Source organism: Coregonus clupeaformis, chromosome 8 (genome assembly GCF_020615455.1).
Source record: "Coregonus clupeaformis isolate EN_2021a chromosome 8, ASM2061545v1, whole genome shotgun sequence".
NCBI classification, from domain to species: domain Eukaryota; kingdom Metazoa; phylum Chordata; class Actinopteri; order Salmoniformes; family Salmonidae; genus Coregonus; species Coregonus clupeaformis.
The window spans coordinates 38,610,281-38,627,841 of NC_059199.1; the positions used below are offsets into that span (position 1 = coordinate 38,610,281).

General features: G+C 46.5%; 1 protein-coding gene across 12 annotated transcripts in view; it reads right to left on the minus strand.

Annotated features, from left to right (window-relative positions):
* LOC121571935 (receptor-type tyrosine-protein phosphatase U-like) overlaps positions 1–17,561 on the minus strand; it is a 234,528-nt gene that overhangs the window by 90,901 nt on the left and 126,066 nt on the right. For all 12 annotated transcript variants that reach the window (XM_045222000.1, XM_045221993.1, XM_045221999.1 and 9 more), the window contains exon 3: positions 4,855–5,126. In XM_045222000.1, the coding sequence (XP_045077935.1) occupies positions 4,855–5,126 (272 nt within the window). The remainder of the gene's footprint in view (positions 1–4,854; positions 5,127–17,561) is intronic.

Consider the following 17,561-nt stretch of genomic DNA (forward strand, 5'->3'; position numbering starts at 1 on the left):
AAACTAAGAAAATGCTTGACTATGTACAGACTCAGTGAGCATAGCCTTGCTATTGAGAGAGGCCACCATAGCCTGTCTTCTCTTGAGAGCCAGGTCTGCCTATGTGCCCACAAAAGGAGGTGGAAACTGAGCTACACTTCCTATCCTCCAGCCAAATGTATGACCACATTAGAGACATATATTCCCACAGACCAACATAAAAATAAAAAATAAATCAAACATTGATAAACTCCCATATCTGTTAGGTGAAATACTGGAGTGTGCAATCACAGAAGCAAGATTTGTGGTCCGTTGCCATGAGAAAAGTGAAACCAGTGGAGCACAAACAACATTGTAAATACCACCTATATTTATCTGGTTATTTATTTTACCTTTCATACTTCAACTACTTGCAAATTATTACAACAATATAACATTTGAAATGTCTATTCTTTTAAAACATTTGTGAGTGTCATGTTCACTAATGTTTCCCTGTTTATTTCCCTTTTGTTTATTGTCGATTACATTTGCTTTGGCAATGTAAACATATGTTTCCCATGCCAATAAAGCCCTTTGAATTGAATTGATAGCAGAGAGAGGTAGACATAGAGGTATGGAGAGAGAGAGAGAGAGGGGGAGAGAGGGAGAGAGAGAGAGATAGCGAGAGAGGGAGAGAGAGAGAGAGAGAGAGAGAGCGAGAGAGCGAGAGAGAGACAGACAGAGAGACATGAATAATCAGTGCTCAACCAGAACGAGAGAGAGAGATAGGGGAGGGAGAGAGAGAGAGCGAGAGGAGCGAGAGGGATGGAGAGAGAGAGAGAGCGAGAGAAAGCAGCTGAAAGAGGGCTAAATACAATGATCCGGCTGTGCAGAGGCAGGTGCTCTACCTGCACCACAGAATACACCCTGCTACAAGTACACTAGCTAGGCTACAATCTCTCTAGGCTACAGCCTGTTCACTCTGTGCCCTGAATACACACACTGCTAAGATAAAGTACCATCTTCAGTTTCCCAGACTTTCTAGTTACAAACATACCCCACAGAGCCACAGGACAACAACAACAACAACAACACAATCAGACCCAACCAAATCATGAGAAAATAAAAAGATAATTAGTTGACACATTGGAAAGAATTAACAAAAAAAACTGAGCAAACTAGAATGCTATTTGGCCCTAAACAGAGAGTACACAGTGGCAGAATACCTGACCAAAAATTAAGGAAAGCTTTGACTATGTACAGGCTCAGTGAGCATAGCCTTGCTATTGAGAAAGGCCACCGTAGGCAGACCTGGCGCTCAAGAGAAGACAGGCTATGTGCACACTGCCCACAAAATGAGGTGGAAACTGAGCTGCACTTCCTAACCTCCTGCCAAATGTATGACCATATTAGAGACACATATTTCCCTCAGATTACAGAGATCCACAAAGAATTTGAAAACAAACCCAATTCTGATAAACTCCCTTATCTACTGGGTGAAAAACCACAGTGTGCCATCACAGCAGCAAGATTTGTGACCTGTTGCCACAAGAAAAGGGCAGCCAGTGAAGAACAAACACCATTGTAAATACAACACATATTTATGTTTATTTTCCCATTTGTACTTTAACTATTTACACATTGTTACAACACTGTATATATACATAATATGACATTTGAAATGTCTTTATTCTTTTGGAACTTCTGAGTGTAATGTTTAATATTAATATTATTGTTTACTATCTACTTCACTTGTTAACATACGTTTCACATGCCAATAAAGCCATTTAATTGAAATTGAATTGAGAGAGAGAGAGAGAGAGAGAGAGAGAGAGAGAGAGAGAGAGAGAGAGAGAGAGACAGAGAGAGACAGAGAGAGACAGAGAGAGACAGAGAGAGAGAGAGAGAGAGAGAGAGAGAGAGAGAGAGAGAGAGAGAGAGAGAGAGACGAGAGAGCAGAGAGCAGAGACAGAGACAGAGACAGAGACAGAGACAGAGACAGAGACAGAGACAGAGAGAGAGAGAGAGAGAGAGAGAGAGAGAGAGAGAGAGAGAGAGAGAGAGAGAGAGAGAGAGCCCAAGAGAGAGGTGGGGAGAGGAGTGACAGAGAGACAGAGAGACAGACAGAGAGACAGAGAGGACAGAGACAGACAGAAGAGAGCCCAAGAGAGAGGTGGGGAGAGGAGTGACAGAGAGACAGAGAGACAGACAGAGAGACAGAGAGGACAGAGACAGACAGAAGAGAGCCCAAGAGAGAGGTAGGGAGAGGAGAGAGAGACAGAGAGAGACAGGAAGAGAGATGTGGAGAGAGAGACAGAGAGATAGTTGGAGAGACATTTAAGTCTGAGGGCCGCTGTGATCACTCTCTGTCTTTATCTCTCTTTAGTCTTTAGTGCTACGTCTGTTGACTTCGTTCCCATGCAGGATTTCACAAAACGAGGAGGAGAACATCTTGAGAGCTTCATAGAATATTCAGATAGCGTTTGCAGCTACCTCTCCTATTAAACTCAATCACCTAAACTCTCCCTCTTTAAAATATCAAAAGACTGGGACTGTTCACCTGCCACTGATACCAAAGTAACAAGTTTCTTACCTACACTCTAGCCAACAAGACACATCTGAATAGTCTACTATTACTTGAGGCAGAGACAATGAATGGTAATGGCACATCACTGACTGCTCTCTTCTTTGTGATTGCTGTGGGGGGCTATAGCTAGCTCAGTCTCTGATCAATCTCCAGCTACAGAGCACATAGTCCATCTCTCAGTCTGCCTCCTGCTGGCCCCTCTGGGCTTCTCAGGGATACCTGCTCTCCATCTCAACACCCTCTCGCTATCTCTCTCTCTTTCTCCCTCTTTCTTTTAAAGCCCATGTGAAGCAGTCCCATTCTCTCTTCTTCTCTCTCTGGTCTCTCTCTCCTCTTTCTGTCTGTTCCTGGTTGTTGGTCAGGGTCTCACGGGGCCGATCTGTTGGCTGGGACTGCTGGACAGTGATCCTTATCTGTGGGATTGGATGAGTGGGCCCTCTGGGGCCTTCGCTAGCACTTTGAGCCGTGACAGAGAGAGAGAGAAAAAGGGAGAGGAGGACAGAGGGAGAGGAGGACAGAGGGAGATGGGGAAAGAGTAGAAGATAGATCATGGCAGAGAAGGGGAGAGGAATAGGGGGGTGAAAAGGAGAGGAGGAAAGGGGGAGAGGGGGAGAGAGGAGAGAACATGGGAGGCAGTGAGAGGCAGGCAGGCAGCCAGGCAGGGTGCCCCGCCCCAGGCTGTGTTCTATTCTATTCTGTTCTGTCCCCCTCTTCACAGTGCAGTCAGAGAGACACATCCTTGCAGGGCAGGATTAAAACCCTGCACCAGTCATCCTCTCAGTCTTTTACCTGCTTCATTACCTGCAGCAGAACCTCTTATTGCTCTATGGGACCAACAAAGCAATCTGTCCCGCGTCTGTCTGCATACCCGGGGGGAAGACTTAAGACGTCACACCCACCCACACGTCTTCATTTCCACTTATATAACACCAAGGCTGCTTCAGCGTACACACACATTATCAGGGTGGTAAATTATACCGCTAATGCATTTCTGTTTTCAGACAGACGCAACAAACACAGCTCTACTTTCACCTAACCACCAGCCCAGGCAAGGCTTGGTCTGATTGGATATTAGATACCAACGCCCCCGTGTCCCATATCCCCTTTCCTTTCAAATGGTAACACACACACCCTCTTACACCGTGTGAAAAAGGTAGGAGACTGTGGCGGTGGCGAGAACCTTTTGATGTTGTTGCAGAAGAGAGGAAGAAAATCATTAACTCTTAATCACTATGGGGTTGTGTTGTTGGTGAGGACTGGGACAGCAGAGCTGAGGATACTGCCACACAACACTGATCCACACCGGCCCTAATCTCATTTAGGATGCATTGATTTATTGAGATGTGTCTGGGACCAGGCTCAGCGCTCTGAGAGGAGACCAAGGTTATGGAAGCAAACACTCCTCTACTGAGGGTCACATGGAATTGAGGTCAATTGACTGTTCAGCCGAGCCACACCGACTCCCACAATTCTTTACTGCTGCCATTGATTTCAAAGGGAGAGAAAACACACAGAACAGACAGACGCACAGTCACACACAGAAACACACACACACACACATAAACACAGCTATTGGCTTCTCGTTAAGGGCGTTTTGGAGGAGGGCAAATGAGAGACGGCTAGAGGTATAAATCATAGGATTTAATGAGGCTGCCTCCAAACAGCCCATCACACACACACACACACCCACAATAGCCATAACAACACCATCAACTGAACCCAGGGCAGAACAAAGAGATATTGATGACTCTGCTGCACTGGGGGAAATTAAGCCATACATATATGTAAAAATAAAACAAATACACTAATTTAGTACATTTATACTCTCATGTTGTCACCATGACATAGTGTAGTAGTGTTTCCCTACCCACTCCTCTGGGACCCACTCCTGATGATTCCCAGCTAGCAAGCATACTGTGGTGGCCCACTAGCGACCCATCTCTGGCATAGTTTGCAGCCCGCAGCTGCAGTTTAATCAGTGCTGGAATAGAACATATGTGCAACAGCTCTAAAAGCCAATGTATTCTGTTCTTAATTAACCAACCAATCAAACAACCAACCAACCAACGAATCAATCAGTCAGTTAGCGCTCACCTGGTATTCACTGGGCCAGAAGGTGCTAACGGCTAGCTCCATCTGGTGCCACTCACTCTAAACCTCACCTGGTTATAGATCCATATTACTGTCGATGTAGCATTAGCATAGCCTCTTCTCTGGTATTTGCTGGGCCAGAAGGTGCTAACGGCATATCTTTAGATATAGAATCAGCATAATGTATGTGTTAACACAGATGTATCATTAGCGCTCACCTGGTATTCGCTGGGCCAGAATGTGCTGACGGCTAGCTCCACCTGGTGCCACTGGCGTCCATGTGACCCGGAGACATTCCAGACGGCGCTGCCCCACGGCCCTCCGTTGACCCGGATGTAGAGCTGCAGGTCCCCGGGGGAGTGGCCGTCGCGGCTGTACAGGAAGTAGCTGAACTGGATGCAGTGCGTGTCGTTCTCACTCAGCGAACGGAGGAGGAGGTGAGCCCGCTCCCCCGCGGCATGCTGGGACGAGTTCACCATCATGAACGACCCTGGGGGACAGCAGGGAGGAGACAGGGTCAGATGGTTATAATGCAATTCCTGTCAACAGAGACGTAACTTTAGGGAAATCTCCATGATTTGAGGGAAAGCGTTTCTCTGCTCTTCCTCTGTCTCTACCACAGGCGGCCGCTGGCACCTTTATTGGGGAGGACGGCTCATAGTAATGGATGGAACGGAATAAATGGAATGGTTTTCAACATATCGTTTCCATGTGTTTGATACCATTCCATACGCTCCATTCCAGCCATTATTACAGCCTGCGGTCTCTTCCCCTCTCTACCTCTCTCAGGCCGTCTAAGGGTTTCTTTGTCTGCCACACGGCCTTAGATATCCCCTGTTCAAAGCTTTGTGTGGTGGACAGACAGACTGTGAGAAGACACACATACTTTCATTTAGAGACTGAGGTTCACAGAGTCTCTCATTCCCTCCCTCCTCCTTCCGACTCTCTCTCTCTCATTCCCTCCCTCCTCCTTCCGACTCTCTCTCTCTCATCCCCTCCCTCCTCCTTCCGTCTCTCTCTCTCTCTCTCTCTCTCTCTCTCTCTCTCTCTCTCTCTCTCTCTCTCTCTCTCTCTCTCTCTCTCTCTCTCTCTCTCTCTCTCTCTCTCTCTCTCTCTCTCTCTCTCTCTCTCTCTCTCTCTCTCTCTCTCTCTCTCTCTCTCTCTCTCTCTCTCTCTCTCTCTCTCTCCTCTGACTCTCTCTCTCTCTCCTCTGACTCTCCCTCTCTCATCCCCTCCCTCTCCTCTGACTCTCCCTCATCGACTCTCTCATCCCCTCCCTCTCCTCTGACTCTCTCTCTCTCATCCCCTCCCTCTCCTCTGATTCGCTCTCTCATCCCCTCCCTCTCCTCTGACTCTCTCTCTCTCTCATCCCCTCCCTCTCCTCTGACTCTCCCTCTTTCATCCCCTCCCTCTCCTCTGACTCTCCCTCTTTCATCCCCTCCCTCTCCTCTGACTCTCCCTCTTTCATCCCCTCTCTCTCTCTCTCTCTCTCTCTCTCTCCCTCTCTCTCTCTCTCCTCCCTTTGACTCTCTCTCTCTCTCTCTCTCTCTCTCTCTCTCTCTCTCTCTCTCTCTCTCTCTCTCTCTCTCTCTCCATCCCCTCCCTCTCCTCTGACTCTCTCTCTCTCATCCCCTCCCTCTCCTCTGACTCTCCCTCATCGACTCTCTCTCATCCCCTCCCTCTCCTCTGACTCTCTCTCATCCCCTCCCTCTCCTCTGATTCGCTCTCTCATCCCCTCCCTCTCCTCTGACTCTCTCTCTCTCTCATCCCCTCCCTCTCCTCTGACTCTCCCTCTTTCATCCCCTCCCTCTCCTCTGACTCTCTCTCTCATCCCCTCCCTCTTCTCTGACTCTCTCTCTCATCCCCTTGGCACAGCAAGGCTGTCGCCTGTCCATGACACAGGTGCCAAACAGACAACCTGACAAACATAAGAGGGAGATTTGCCTTCACAGCTGTCCACACACCTAAATGGATGAGAGGCACAGAGAGAGAGAGCGGGAAAGAGAGAGAAAGACAAACAGGAAAACAGATAAAGAGATAAAGATAATGAGTAAAAGAAAGAGAGAATGAGTGATAGAGATGTCCATGTTGATCACACCATATTGGGAACAGTGTTCATGAGGAAATCCCAACAGAGTATCATTCTAACCCTTCTTAACCTTTCTAATCCTCTAATAATGATCAATGGGTCACAGTGTATTGGATCCGGTTACCGAAGGAATCTTCTAAGTGCTTTAAAGACACGGCTGTAGTGTATTCTCTATGGAAGGGCAGGGCAGGCTGGGTAATGTAGTTGAATGAGTGTGTAATCAGGGACTCAGTGCCCTGACACTCCTACTGCCATTAATCATACTGACACTGTCATTAGGCTGTGAAGGCAACCTAGAGAATATGTAGAACACCAGAGATTACGCAAGCACGCACACACATAGAGCGATGGGCTCAGGTCCAAATCCCGGTGACCTTCCTGGAAGTGAGAGCTCCCCTCCTCTTCCCCTCCTCTTCCCCGCCTCCCTCTTTCCTTGGCAGGTAGAGTGATTAAGATACTACAGCTCCTTGGGAACCTTATCTCTCTCTGTCCCTGGCCTCAGCCTGGCGCTGGCTGCCTTCATAAGGACGTAGTACAGCATGTGACCTGTGTCTATAGCTTCAGTACTGTGACCTCAACATGCCTTTCAGACAGGCTGCCTCTCCTCATTGCATTTCCCCATTACCTTGCCCTCGGGTTGCACAATTCCAGTAACTTTCCCGAAAATGCAATGGATTCAGGATTTCCTGCTTATTTTCTCCTGATTCCGGGAATCTTCCAACCAGCATTTCTGGAAAACCTGGGAATTTTTCAATGCTACGTTGCCCAAATCAGAGAATAACAACACACACACCAACAAAACACAATAGAAGGTAACACAGAGAAACAGGTGGTGCTGGTTCAATTAAACCCTGGTCTTGTTGGTTTGCTTTGCTTGCTCATCCAAAGGGGATGAGTCACACACAGAACAAGGAAAACATTGAAGAAAGTTCAGTCATTCGCATCAAAAGTTGTGATTCCCCAGACCAACCAAGACCTACATCAGCCAGGTCACAGCACAGGGCTGCTCAGTGTTTAATAACCTCTTACAGTCTCAAAACCTTGAATCCCCTCTACTGTCCAAAACATCCCTTTCCTCGCTCTTCTCTTTCCTGACCCCTCTCTGGACAAAACATCCCTCCGGTATCTTTTCTCATCCTCTCCTATCCCCTCTTCCCTGACCCAGACCCTGAACCCAGCCCGGACAGAACCGTCAAGCCTTCAGTAAATTCCTACTAGCAGCTTCTCCTCCTCTGGGGTACTGGCTGGCAGTATTCTCAGAAAACATTGATTTTCCTCTCGCTTCCCTTAGAGTCTCACCTACATCCAGAGCTAGACCAGAGCAGGCATTGACTTGGCCCCTACCGGTCCCTGGGCACTCACTGCCACCATGCCTCTGATGTGTGGAGACTCCTGGAGGCTCTTGGGGCCACGAGGCTAAATTGCTTTTCTTGCTAGATCAGTACACCACTGAACTACCTCTCCCTTTCTAATTTGAGACCAGGTAACAGGCCTATGTGTGAGCGAGGGAGAGAGCTGTACTGAGTAGGGTATGAGATGAGTGCTGTGACCAATAGTTAGACAACAAAGACATTAGCTGGAATTGAATTTACCCTGCCATAGCAATGGTAACACATTGTCTTGTTTACAAACTGCAACCCACTCTCACACAATTCTTACTCTGAAAATAGGTAGCTTCTAGTTGTTGAACAGTGCTGGAAGGAGAGAGAACGAGTGAAGATGAAAATATGTCTAACTAATTCTGACAGGCCCTGGAGCCTGTATGGAAATCAAATGAAGATGTATTATTATCTATCAATCTATGCATAACATTATTACACTCACTGAGGCAGATATACCCCTATCTCCCTGTTGCAGCCACCTAGTGGTGATTTAGGAAACTGCAGCAATCATATTAGGAAATCCATCCGTTATCAGACAAAACTCAACTGACAAATGAGGGACTTCCTAATATGGAGGCCATAATCCACGAACAAACAAATAACTGAATCAATTTATTTTTTATCAAGAGCTGATATGATGAACTGTCTGGGACATCTTTTTCGGAAGGTGAATATACTTCTAGAGAAAATGGAAGCTAAAGCTCAAAGTGAGTGTAAAGACATTGGTTAACACTGTATCTGCTAAACATACCAAATTGTCATCCTTCACCTGAGCATGATGGAGTCAGTCCATTTGATTGATGCATTAATTAGCAATAAAACAGCTTCTGGTAACCTTTCCTGTCCATCCTTGAGGAGCGAGACACACACGTAAAGAGAGGCAAACACACACACGCAGAGGCAAGTACACACAGAAACCCAGACACATAAGCACAGACTCAACTTGGGTTAAAAATATCCGGAGCTGCTGAAATATTCTCCATTAATCCATAAAGGCAGATAAGGCTCGCCTGTAACCCTGGCTAGCCCTGCCAAGGACGAGGTAACACACACACACACAGAAACATTAAGAGATTGGGGCACAGACCCGACTTCCTGCATTCCTATCAGAACGTCAGAGATAACATATAGGGTGGGACCCAGAGTCTCAGATCTCACTGCTTTTATCACATACCAGGAGGGAGGGGGAGATATATAGGGAGAGAAAGAAGAGGGAGAAGGAAGAGAGACGGTGGGAGAGGTAGAGATGGTGAGAGATTTTTGATAGTTTATTTCACTTTTGTTTCGTTATCTAATTCACTTGCTTTGGCAATGTAAACATACAGTATGTTTCCCATGGTCAATAAAGCCCTTTGAATTGACTTGAATTGAATCGAGAGAGAGAGAGAGAAAGTGAGATAGCGAGAGCCTCCACGTTCATTGCCTTTACTGTGTCTTTTTATTTCTCTTCTCCACCATTTTGTTTAGCTTTCTGCCTCAGCTCCCATCAATAATGTTTTGTATAACTCAGCCAGGCTTATTCTGTAGCCAGACAACACCATCGTTCACAGCCAAACACCATGCATTCTATCAATGGTTTTCAGTTATTTTTCAGCTATTTTCTGTTTCATCAATTGAGGTTATTTAACAGTCTTGCAGTCTGCCAGGCAACGTGTCTGTTAATCAACTTGGTGTTGGTGTGTGTCCAATCGGCCTTTATTATTATTATGTGTGTGTGTGTGTTACTCTATTTCCACTGCTGATTGGGGGCATTCGGAGAAGGTCATCTGAAATGTTCAATCCCGACAGTTTTTGTATTTTGCGGTTTCATTTGTTTGTGTTTTAGTTTTTTTATACTGTAACCTCGGGCTACTTTCACCTCAGATGATATTTGAAGGGCAGTTGTGGTGGTCGATTGGGAACACGCAGATTTGCCTTGCTGTTTGTCTGTGTGTGAGTGTATACTGCTGTAATGTGTGATCTGTAGAGCTGGTTGGCAGGGTACTGAGCTCGCAGGGCTGTGCTGTGTTTGTTGTGTTCACTGAGGCCGAAAGGCACCGATGCAGATTCTGCCATTTACAAAGTGACGCTGTGCAAATGGGAAATGGGCTAACCAACACCAGCTGCTCATGAATGCAACATAGAGAGAGTGACTATAGCTACACAAACACACAAGACATACAGCTAACTTCCGTACACAAACAATCAGAGTCTGTCTGGCACTTGGGCTGGGAGCTAACGCGATTCCCAAGGTGAGGGACGGGATCCAAACAGACGACCGGGACTCTGTTAAAAAAACATGGAATCATTACTAAGCTTGAAGGGATTGACTTGATATTGACACTGTATAATGAATGACAGCCTCTTCTGCTGCTAGATGAGTCAACATCACAGCTAGTCACTGTAAGCAAGGCCTGAACTGTCTTTGTTATACTGGGGCAGCAGGTAGCCTAGCGTTTAAGAGCGTTGGGCCAGTAACCGAAAGGTCGCTGGTTCGAATCCCCGAGCCGGTAAGGTGGAAGAATCTGCTGTTTTGCCCTTGAGCAAGGCAGTTAATCCCAAACAACAACTGCTCCTCAGGCGCCGATGACGTGGACGTCGATTAAGGCAACACCCCCCACCTCTCTGATTCAGAGAGTTGTACAACTGACTAGGTATCCCCTTTGCCTGTAGATATAGCAGCATTGTAAACACACACCCACAATCATGCATACATGCACACACACTCAATCTGTCTCTTTCTCTCTCTGATTACATTTGGGCTGCCTCTCTTTCCCAACTCTAAATGACTTAGTTAATATCTTAAAGGAATCCTCTATCTCCCTCAGATTTCACTGCTAAGCCACCTTTTACAGCAGCATGTCCCCCCAGGGTCCCACCAGAAAAGACGAGAGGAGGGGAGGGACACGGAGAGACAGAAGAGAGAGAGAAAGAACAGAGAGTTCATGGGAGGGTGGGTAGCTCAGCTTGTGCTGTACTGTACTGTAACAAGGATCTGAAAACAGGAGAACGAGACATTCTCTTAAAGGAGTTTATATTTCTATCACCACAGCGGAGACACAGAAATACCTCAGACATCAGGTCTTTGTGGAGAGGAGACATGGAGGAAGAAAGAAAGAAGACACTAACCATGGGTTTGGTGGTAAGAGGATGAGGTATTTCATGGCTCTGCAACATGAGCATGTGTACCCAGGTAGAATAACCTGAGGCTGGTTGATAAAAACAGCCCTAAGAGGAAAAAATAACAGTATGGAACAGCCTTGAAATCCTCTCTCTCTCTTTCGCTCTCTGACTATCTCTGACTCTCAGTGGCACTGCAGTGCGGTTGATGCCCAGCCCAGGTATGAGGTCTGCCAGTATGGACCAGGGCCCAGTTCTCCCCTACATCCAGTTGGCATGATAAGATGGTATCAGTTACAGCCCCGCTGAGTGCCAGCGGCGTAAATGCATCTGGAGGAGAGCAGGGAGTTGCAGAGAGAGCGAGAGAGAGAGAGCAGAGAGCTGAGTTGCATGCAGATCATCTTCAGGCAGAGAGGAGAGGTGAGAAAGGCCCTGGCCAGAGACATGTTCACAACCTGGCCCCTCATACATTAGATCTGAAAGGATTAAGATAGGTATGCACAATATCACAGTAGCTCTTTACCTGGATGGGCCAGATGGGATTGGATACACAATAAATTGGTTTCTCAAATGACTGCCTCGCCTGGTTCACCAACTACTTCTCAGATAGAGTTCAATGTGTCAAATCGGAGGGCCTGTTGTCGGGACCTATGGCAGTCTCTATGGGGGTGCCACAGGGTTCAATTCTTGGGCCGACTCTTTTCTCTGTGTATATCAATGATGTCGCTCTTGCTGCTGGTGACTCTCAGATCCACCTCTACGCAGACGATACCATTTTGTATTCATCTGGCCCTTCATTGGACACTGTGTTAACAAACCTCCAAACGAGCTTCAATGCCATACAACACTCCTTCAGTGGCCTCCAACTGCTCTTAAACACTAGGAAAACTAAATGCATGCTCTTCAACCGAACGCTGCTTGCACCCGCCACCCGACTAGAATCACTACTCTCGACGGGTCTGACCTAGAGTATGTGGACAACTACAAATACCTAGGTGTCTGGTTAGACTGTAAACTCTCCTTCCAGACTCACATTAAGAATCTCCAATCCAAAGTTAAATCTAGAATCGGTTTCCTATTTCGCAACAAAGCCTCCTTCACTCATGCTGCCAAACATGCCCTCGTAAAACTGACTATCCTACCGATCCTTGACTTCGGCGATGTCATTTACAAAATAGCCTCCAACACTCTACTCAGCAAATTGGATGTAGTCTATCACAGTGCCATCCGTTTTGTCTCCAAAGCCCCATATACTACCCACCACTGTGACCTGTACGCTCTTGTTGGCTGGTCCTCACTACATATTCGTCGCCAAACCCACTGGCTCCAGGCCATCTATAAATCACTGCTAGGCAAATCCCCGCCTTATCTTAGCTCATTGGTCACCATAGCAACACCCACCCGTAGTATGCGCTCCAGCAGGTATATCTCACTGGTCATCCCCAAAGCCAACACCTCCTTTGGCCGCCATTCCTTCCAGTTCTCTGCTGCCAATGACTGGAACAAATTGCAAAAATCTCTGAAGCTGGAGACACTTATCTCCCTCACTAACTTTAAGCATCAGTTGTCAGAGCACCTTACCGATCACTGCACCTGTACACAGCCCATCTGAAATTAGCCCGCCCAACTACCTCATCCCTATATTGTTATTTATTTTGCTCATTTGTACCTCAGTATCTCTATTTGCACATCATCTCTTGCACATCTATCATTCCAGTGTTAATACTAATTGTAATTATTTTGCACTATAGCCTATTTATTGCCTTACCTCCATAACTTGCTACATTTGCACACACTGTATATATATTTTTCTGTTGTATTTTTGACTTTGTTTTGTTTTACCCCATATGTAACTCTGTGTTGTTGTTTTTATCGCACTGCTTTGCTTTATCTTGGCCAGGTCGCAGTTGTAAATGAGAACTTGTTCTCAACTGGCTTACCTGGTTAAATAAAGGTGAAATAAAAAAAAATATGGGGAAAATCCTAAGTGGCTAGGGGATACGGGATAGGGGTTAATTGTAGACAGAGATAAAGGTTCGATCCTATACCCCTCCTTCACCCCAATGAGTGTAACCTCTTGACGCTAAGCAGACATATTTGGAGGGGTCTTATGTGTGGGCGAGAGGGTAGAGAGGTTGAATAGGAGGCTTAGGGGTCAAGTAGTCTGAACCCGAGTGCCTCAACTTGACATTATATCATAGTAAGTGTCAATCTGTAGCCTATATCTTCACCACAATAATATGAATCAGATCCAAACCTGTAACTTGTCTTAAATATCTCTAGCAACAAGTAATACATGTTGGGTTAGTTACATGTTTTGGGCAGTAGGGGGCACACCCTACTTGCCCTATAAGCCTTAGTGTTCTCTTCTCTAAAGGAGGGTATGCCAACAAAACAATTGCCTATGTGTCTCTTTAATCCTATGCCAGAACACATGGCACGCTGAGGGATTAAAACACAGGGTGGTTTACATTTTGAATCTGTCACTGAATGAATGGGGTGAATGGGGGGCACTAGTCTGATCTCAATGAAACAAATCATCCGATTTAAATCCTGTTGAGAGAGCACCCAAACGGCCCAACGGCCCAACGAGACACAACAAAAGGCTGCATGTGCACTTTTCAAAAAACATCCTCCTTCAGCTCTGATTGGTCGCCACAAACACAAAGCATCCAATGGGCTTTTCAAAACATCCTCGCTCAGATCTGATTGACTTCCTCAGACACAAAGCTTCAGCCTCAGCCAATGGTATTGGCCGGCGTGGTTCAAAAAAGGGCAAACAAAACAAGCATTACTTCATGTTCATTTGTCCTCCTCAGTCTTTGAGAGGCACACACTGCCTGCTTATTCAAAAGCTGTTACTCATTCAAAAGTCATCACTCCACCAAACACACAAACCCATCACTCAGGCAAATATAATTGAAAGACGTTTGTAACCCAGGATCTTAATTTACATCCTGCATAGCTGCAGTTTAATGGTGACGGATTCTAGCAAATAACGCTGTTGGTAATTGAAATCAATAGTCATAAATCAGCATAATAAGCATCTCCGGTTGAGGACGAGGAGAAAACACAGCTGTTCTATCAGTCCATCAAAGCTTTACGAGCATAACACACACGGAAACACGCCGTTCTCGAGTCCATCAGGCATTTACGAGCATAAAACACATGGAAACACGCCGTTCTCGAGTCCATCAAACCTTTTCGAGCATATCGTCCTAATCCTCGTCACATCCACTATGGACAGCCGCCTACAAATCATCAGTGATAAGAATTGACCAATGAAAGCCCAAGGAGGAAACAAATACATGAGGAGGCCCCATAACATAACTGACCCCAGGGCAGTGTCCACGGCCATTCAGCATAGCTATGTAATTAAAAACATACTGTGCTTACTTAGTGAAAAGCTAGAGGGGACAATTTTAGAGCAGAGATATGACAATGTTCCTCTTTATTTTCTGTGCAAAATGTAGGATTGCAGTGAGAGTGGTTGAATGTCATATACTGTGTAACAGAATATGCAATACAAAGTAAATGTTGAAATGACTGTTTTCTACATAATCAAACATTTGACATTTAAAGAAAAAGGTCTATCTCTGGTCTAAAAACATTGGTTTACTAGATCAGTTTATGTGAGAGTCCAAGCTGACTCAGACTGACTGCTGCAGAACAACAAACAACAGGGGTGTGTGGTACCAGCCAGTCTAGTCTACCGTCCCAAATGGCACCTTATTCCCTCTTTAGTGCACTACTTTTAAATCAGGGCTCATAGAGCTCTGGTCAAAAGTGGTGCGCTATCTATAGGGTGCCATTTGGGACACAGCCTAGGTAATTCATGGCGTCTGCCATTTTTGTTTACCCATTCCCTGGGCCATGGACCCCTAGCATGGTACAAAAACAACAAGACAACAATAGCAGTGACAGTGTCTGTGACCTATAAAAACAGCCTGGACTGGGGTGTGGGATGGATAGAAGGGGGGGTCCAGGGGGGGACTTGTTTGCTTGCTGTTTCTGTCCCATGGAGGGGCGACAGAGGGAGGTTTGAGGGTAGCAGGGGGGTGACAGAGAGACAATGGGCCTGAACAGACAGAGTGTGTGGGAGCAGAGAGGGTGGAGGGGCTGGTGACACACACTGTCCCTGAAGCACTGCTAGGCCCAGACTGCACCTCCCACCAGCCCCATTACAACCCAAGCAGGGCGGCTACAGGGCACAATCTGGTACTGGGTCAAAGAATCCAATTAATCCATGACAGAGAGGGACGCACTTTGAGAGAAAGGGGGGACAGAGGAGAGAACTTACAGACACTCCGTGTGAGATGGGTGAAAGAGAAAGAGAGAGGCAGAGAGAATGCCACAAGGGAATAGGAAATGGAACTTCACTGCCCTTCGACCTGTCGAGTGTGTGTGTGTGTGTGTGTGTGTGCATGCGTAGTTGCGTTCTGTGTGTTCTATACTGCACAACCCTCTGTTGTGCATCAAAATATTTTCAATTGCTACATTCACTACATTACTTTCTGGGGAAATGTGAGGCGCGTCAACGACTACGTCAACGGCTCTAAACCAGTTTATGACCCAACTCCTTCACTACCTCTATCTAATCCTCCCTCCACACATCCTCCTCTACTAGGGCACTGCGACTGTGAAGCTAGGAATCCAATCGTGAAAGTGTGAAAATGGTGTAGGAGGGTATGTGTGTGTGTGTGTGTGTGTGTGTGTGTGTGTGTGTGTGTGTGTGTGTGTGTGTGTGTGTGTGTGTGTGTGTGGCGTGAGCCAAGACGTTAATCTGAGGAGCATCACCTGTACAAATAGCGTGACAGGAGCGGTGTCAGCAGCGGTGGTGCGGTAGTCATTCTGGGAGCAGGGTCAGCCGGAACAGGGTGTAAGGGAGAGCAGGGTGTCAACGGTACGTTACCAGTATATTAATAATGTAATGCTGTGTAATAGTCGTGGTATATAAATAATGTAATGCTGTGTAATAGTCGTGGTATATAAATAATGTAATGCTGTGTAATAGTCGTGGTATATAAATAATGTAATGCTGTGTAATAGCTGAGCCATATGATTCAACACACGTCAGTGACACTCTCCTGGGGAATACAGCATTCTAATGGAACACCAACTCAGGCCCCATCATCATTACAGTTCAGCTACACACAGGGAGTCAGAATCAGCAGCTAGCAGGACGCAGGGAGGGAGAGTGAGAGGGAAGGGTGGGTGAGAAGGAGAGAGAGGAACAGAGGAAAGATGGCAACAGTTAGAGAGAGCAGTCAGAGAGCTAGCTAAAACAGGGGGAGAAAGAGATTGACTGAGGATGAAAGGAGATCTACGGGGGAGAGAGAGAGAGAGGAGCCAGGGTTCTCATCACCGGGGTTGTCTCAGTCTTTGCCTTAATCAAGTCTTTGAAAGTCTCTCCCTCTCTTTTTCTGCGTCGGCCTGTTAACAGCGGGGCTGGAAATCCAACGCCTGTAGAGAGGTTGTCAATCAGAGAGTTGGTCCTGCAAGGCAAGCGCAGTCCTGGCCGGGCCACTATACAGCTGCTCTCTACCTCACCGCATCCTCCAAAACACCCGCCTGACGACAGTGATGAATTAGGAAACGTTCAAAGTGTTTAGGAGTCTCAGACTCCGCTCTTCTCATAATAACTGCCGCATGGCATGCTCTAATCTCACTCCCCTCTCCTCCCCTCATCTTTCAAGTCCTCCATTCAACTTCTACCTCATCTTACTTTTCCCCTCCCCTCACCTATCTTCTTTTCTCTAACGACTTTGCTATCTCTCTGTCGTGTTGACGTATACCGCATATACCGTATTTGGAAATAGCCACTGGATGGTTTTTCAATATGTGTATATTTGTAGCTACTTTTTAAGTAAATACCTGCAGTCAACTTGTGCAATACGCTAGGAGATAAAGAAGATTTTGTTGTTCCTTTCACCTTTCACATAATATTTCAGTATGAAGCTTACCGGTAGTTCCCAGTCACATGGTGTTATTCCAAGCACACAACGACAAGAGACCAGAGCCTTATGAGTCACTCACTGTTGTGCAGCATCTAGTTACAGTATGGAATTCACAACTGTCTAAAATGTGCTAAATGGGGCCTCTCCAGTGGCGCAGCGGTCTAAGGCACTGCATCACAGCGCTAGAGGCGTCACTACAGACCTGGATTCAATCCCAGGCTGTATCCTGTCAGTCGCTCTGGATAAGAGCGTCTGCTAAATGACTAAAATGTACATGTAAATGTATCACTACTGGCCATGATCGGGAGTCCCATAGGGCGGCGCACAATTGGCCCAGCGTCGTCCGGGTTAGGGGAGGGTTTTGCAGGGGGGGGGGCTTTACTTGGCTCATCGCACTC